General features: G+C 32.0%; 1 protein-coding gene across 1 annotated transcript; it reads right to left on the bottom strand.

Annotated features, from left to right (window-relative positions):
• Positions 1 to 301: 301 nt before the first annotated feature.
• Positions 302 to 4,133, bottom strand: LOC123921395 (protein NRT1/ PTR FAMILY 6.4-like). The gene is made up of 5 exons (XM_045973911.1): positions 3,920 to 4,133; positions 3,707 to 3,827; positions 3,412 to 3,629; positions 2,379 to 2,926; positions 302 to 1,336 (listed from the first exon to the last, which is right to left on the bottom strand). The coding sequence occupies exons 1-5, from the start codon at positions 4,040 to 4,042 to the stop codon at positions 460 to 462; spliced, it is 1,887 nt and encodes a 628-aa protein (XP_045829867.1). The 5' UTR covers positions 4,043 to 4,133; the 3' UTR covers positions 302 to 459.
• Between the last annotated feature and the right edge of the window lie 836 nt (positions 4,134 to 4,969).

The following is a 4,969-nucleotide window of genomic DNA, read 5'->3' on the forward strand; positions in this document are numbered from 1 at the left end:
TCATATTATATGGATGGAGAACACTTTCTTAATTGTAAAGTCGTACGAATTCATTCAATATCTTTTCTACATGAGAATAAACGAAGTGAACCTCTTAATAGTTAACCAACACAGTATAATATAAGTTGTGGATACTTGAACTCCTTAACCATTTGGTCTGAGTAGTGCGTATAGAGAAACATTTGTTGGAATAAATCAATCCCTTAAATAAATCTCGATTATCTCGAGGAAATTAGTCTTTGTAGAATACCTTTAATTTTTTAAAGAAAAATCAATTTGTCACAATAGAACCAAACAAATATATCTGTCAACACTTAATACTACATAACAAATTATCACCCAAAAAAAGTACTAGTACTACTAATACACAGCAATAATCTGATAATCATACAAAATCAACAAACTTAAGGATTCATATTTACTTCCTCCACACATTCATAAGCCAAACAAAATTATTTCCTATGCTTCTTCCTTTCCATCAACTCCAACAATCACTTCATTTGCAACCACAAGCTCTTTCTCAACATTCTCATTACTCTCAATATTATTGTGTTGAACTTTGTACTCATGCCTCATTGCTAACACAATAAAAAGTACAAAATTCAATACTCCAAATACTGCAAGCAACCAATAGAAATAATCCAACTTACCATTGTTTAGATTACTCTTAAGCCATTTTTTCTTGCTTACTTTGTCCACAATTGAAACCAATAAGCTACTAACAAAATATCCCATTGAAAGTGTTGTTAAAAATAAACCAGTACTCATAGATTTCATTCTCTCAGGTGCTTCTCTTATGAAAAACTCTAATTGTCCAACATAAGCAAAAGCTTCTCCAGCACCAACTAGAAAAAACTGAGGTACAAGCCAAAAAGCACTTATTGTAGTGTTCTCTTTTACCGCGTTATCTCGCCTTTCTTTCTCAATAATAGCAGCAACTACCATTGCAAGAATAGAGAAAAAAAGTCCAATTCCTATCCTTTGAAGACTAGTAAGTCCTTGATTATTGTGAGTGATTCTTCTTGCTAAAGGAACAGTGATTTTCTCATTTAGAGAAGTGAAGAGGAGAATAGTGATTATGAGAAAAGCTGATAATGATCCTGCTGGAATATCAAATGATCCAACTTTTCTGTTCATGAATGTTGCTTGTTCAATTGTGAAAGTGTTCATTTGTGAATAAACTGTCCAAAAGAGTATACATGTTGACCAAATGGGAAGTAGCTTGATTACCATTTTAACCTCTTCAACTTGAGTCATTGTTGAAACTAACCATGGATTTTCTTTGTTTCCATCCTTTGAATTTGTCTCATCTAGGATTGCAGCTTTGTCTAGGGACCTGTCATACAAAAACTCATCCAATGAGGATTTATTTGTCATAAAATTTTAAGTCTAGTTAACGGATATGGATTGCATGCAGTCAACATGTTCTGTACTCTGTAGTTGTAAAATCGGTCGTACATTGAAGATGAGATGATTATGAATATAAGTTGTATAGTAAATCATATTTTAGAATTTAAAACACAAATCGTCTGATCTTCATCTAATGATCGACGTTTACCTGCAGTGACTCATCATTTTGTGACTGCAGTCAATTCAGATCTCTAATTTACGGGATTTGAATAAATATAGATTATATCTCCTATTTGATTTTCCATTTTCTATAATATGGACACCTTTTCTATAATGTGTTCCTCCAAATTATAGTAATTTTGGCCTTTGATACCTATAAAGTTTTTGTCTCTCATTTTTTATAATATGTCAACATTGGTCCATAAGAAATTCTAGTCCAAAGACTATGAAGGGATATGTCAGCAAGTACTATGGTCTTAATATCTTATGGTTCCAAACTGTTAATAATGAAACAGAGAAATAATTTTAAGATACAATAAGAGAAATATCATAAGAGAATCAGGAAAAATCAGATTATGATTCTGTGATACCAAAACATATTAAGCATCTTTTTAGCTTCCTTTAAGATATTTTGATTGTACTATCTTTTTCTAGAAATCAATCATAAAAAGACAACATATTCTGAAAAGTAATTTCACTTTGGCTAACCCCCAACAATAATAATAATGACAAATCAGTTAAAGTGATTATTAAGTTTGCAATAATTGAAGAAAAATTTAATCATGTTCAACTAATTCTACTAGTACTACTATTCTCTACTTTACAAAGAATGATGACAAATAAACCAATATATTGGACTCAAATGGGTCATGAGTTTCCCCCTAAGACGGATCGTTCGAGAGAATCTGAGTTCGATTCCTGGTGAGAACAATTATTAGCCAGAATTACTTACCTCGCGGCAGAATTCTGGATTATCCCCACGAACGAGAGAGTTAATACAAAGGAAAAAAAAGAATGATGACAAATACCTGAACTTCTCTGTATGTGGGACCTTAGCTTCAAGATAACCATTGAGTAAGCAAGGTTCTGAAGGTATAGGTAGTGTCCTCTTCTTCCAAGCCAAAAACAAAACTCTCCAAATAACAGTTAAAGGACTACCTTGTGGTTTCTTGAATCTATACAATGGTGTACCACAAAGCAAAATACCAACAGCAATCAACATTGTACCTGCTGAAATTCCATATCCCCAACCTCTTCCTATATTGTCTTGAACATAAACCAACACAACAACTGAAAATAAGGAACCAATACTTATGAAAAAGTAGAATCTGTTGAAGAAGAATATCATGTTTTTTTCTTCTTTTGGATCTGATGTGTCAAATTGATCAGATCCAAAACCTGACACATTGGATTTTATTCCTCCGCCACCTAATGCTATTGTATAAAGTGCTGCAAAGAGAAGTGATAACTGTTTTCCACTTGCTTGAATGCATTCATGGTGTTGTCTTCTTACTTCACTGCATACTGGTGGTGTCATGCTAGGAATTGTTGTAGCTAAAGTTAACAAACACACTCCCTGTAGCAACACAAAGAGTTACAAGAAAACTAAACTAGTCATAAACGGACACTTCTGATTAAAGATGTGTCTGGTGTCCGACATGTGACACAAGTACATTCAATTACTTATATTTTCTTAAGTTATTACTGATGTATACATGTCATTGCAAGTATTACATTTTGTGTACGTGTTTGTGTCTGTGTCAGCAACACTACAATTGTTTACGGCTAGAAAAGTGTTCTATGTTATGTGCATGAATTTGTGAGTACGACTTTTGCCTCGATGGTAAAAATTTGACTTTGTAACATCAAGAGAGACTTTGTAACATCAAGAGACAGAGTTCAAATATTCTCGGAGAGACAATGGTAAAAATTGTGACTAGTGCTCTTTAATGAATAATATTTGTGAATTCCACTTTCACTTGAAAAATGGTTGTGCTAATAAATAAAAAATAAAAAGGGAGAATCTAGTTGATGAATATATTCAAAGATTGAAAAAATTACCACTGTAGCTATGGTAGCAGAAATGGCAACAGTGACATATCTACCAAGTTTTGCATCAGCTAAAAATCCACCAAGAAGGCCAAGCAAGTTAAGAGTTCCCATAAAATTAGTAACTATGGTAGCAGAAGTTGCTGAATTGAGATGCAAATCTCCAACCAAGTAAGTCACTAAGTTCATAGATATTCCCATGACACATATTCTTTCAGCAAGTTCAGTACCTAGACACAAAAAAAAAATGTTATATGTTTGAGCCAAAAAAATTCAATCTTGAAAAATTCTATGGAATGAAAAGAACCTAAGATTAGTCCTGCTGCTAGCCACCCTCCGGTTTTTGTTTTGTCAACTGGACGACCTCGAAAATCGACTGCAGCAATGTCTTCCTTGCCATTTTTCTCTCCATTACTACTAACATGAACCTATGTAGAAAAATATATAAATTAAGCCTTGAACAAAGTTATAAAATTTGAACACTTGAAAAAATCTACAAGATGAGGTGAATAATGAATACCATGTTTTTTTTTTGTTGGAGAGAATAGCTAGAGATAATTTGTAGAAGAATAATAGGTAGAAATAGAAGAATTAGATTTGAAATGATATATAGATTGTTTTTTTCTATGATATACTTTGGCATATAACTATCTTCTAATAGGTCCACATGTTATGGTATGTGGCCCAAAATGCTGAATGTACAAATTTGTGTCCCTAATGTTTTGGAATTATATAAGCTATGAATGTGTGGTATGTGTTAAATGGTTATTAGTTTTTGAAAGTGAGATGACATGTATGATGTTTTCTCTTCGGGCCCCCTGTGTTTCTTTTATACCCCCAAATATTCCAATTTTGCCCTTGATAAAAACTTCGGTTCGCGGAAACCGAATTTTTTTTAGTACAAATTCAGAGTAAAATTTGGTTTTTATAAACCGAAATTTGTTTTCAAGGCAAAAAAAAACTTCGGTTTCTATAAACCGAAGTTTTTTGCAAGGGCAAAATTGGAAATTCAGGGGGTATAAAAGAAACACGGGGGGCCCGAAGAGAAAATATCGACATGTATTCCTAATTTGGATCCTAACTTGCCATCATTAAGTCATAGTCACAATGAACAAATGAAAAAAGATAAGTATAATCAAATTCTTGTTTTGTGACTCATACATTTTTGACGAGTTACTGATTTGTGATTAATGATTTGAATGAAGGTGCATGGAATGTATGGTTTGGTTTGATTTGGCTTTTTCATATGGTAGATTTAGGCTGGTTTAGTTGTCGAGTCACCAAATTTAATTAAGAATAAGAAGTTCTTATTGAAAAGCTTTGGTCTCTAAGAAATTGAAGCGTCTTGGAGTCGGATAGTTGAATTTTTTTGAAAGTATATATATATATATATATATATATATATATATATATATATATATATATATATATATATATATATATATATTTTTTTTTTCTTCATAGACGAAATAATAAACATTAATAAAATTTACATATGAAGTCTTATATTTAAATTCAAGTGAATGTGTCTAGTCTAGCATTATTAACATTGTCAAATAAGTTAGAATAT

The sequence above is a fragment of the Trifolium pratense genome, linkage group LG4 (genome assembly GCF_020283565.1).
Source record: "Trifolium pratense cultivar HEN17-A07 linkage group LG4, ARS_RC_1.1, whole genome shotgun sequence".
NCBI lineage: Eukaryota > Viridiplantae > Streptophyta > Magnoliopsida > Fabales > Fabaceae > Trifolium > Trifolium pratense.

What these genes read in the sequence shown, in the direction of transcription:
- LOC123921395 (XM_045973911.1), bottom strand. Translation starts at nt 4,042, where the DNA reads ATGCCAAAGTATATCATAGAAAAAAACAATCTATATATCATTTCAAAT. An exon ending in TCCAACAAAAAAAAAACATG is followed by an intron (nt 3,828 to 3,919) that starts GTATTCATTATT and finishes TTTTCTACATAG; the next exon opens with GTTCATGTTAGTAGTAATGG. An exon ending in AGCAGCAGGACTAATCTTAG is followed by an intron (nt 3,630 to 3,706) that starts GTTCTTTTCATT and finishes TTTTGTGTCTAG; the next exon opens with GTACTGAACTTGCTGAAAGA.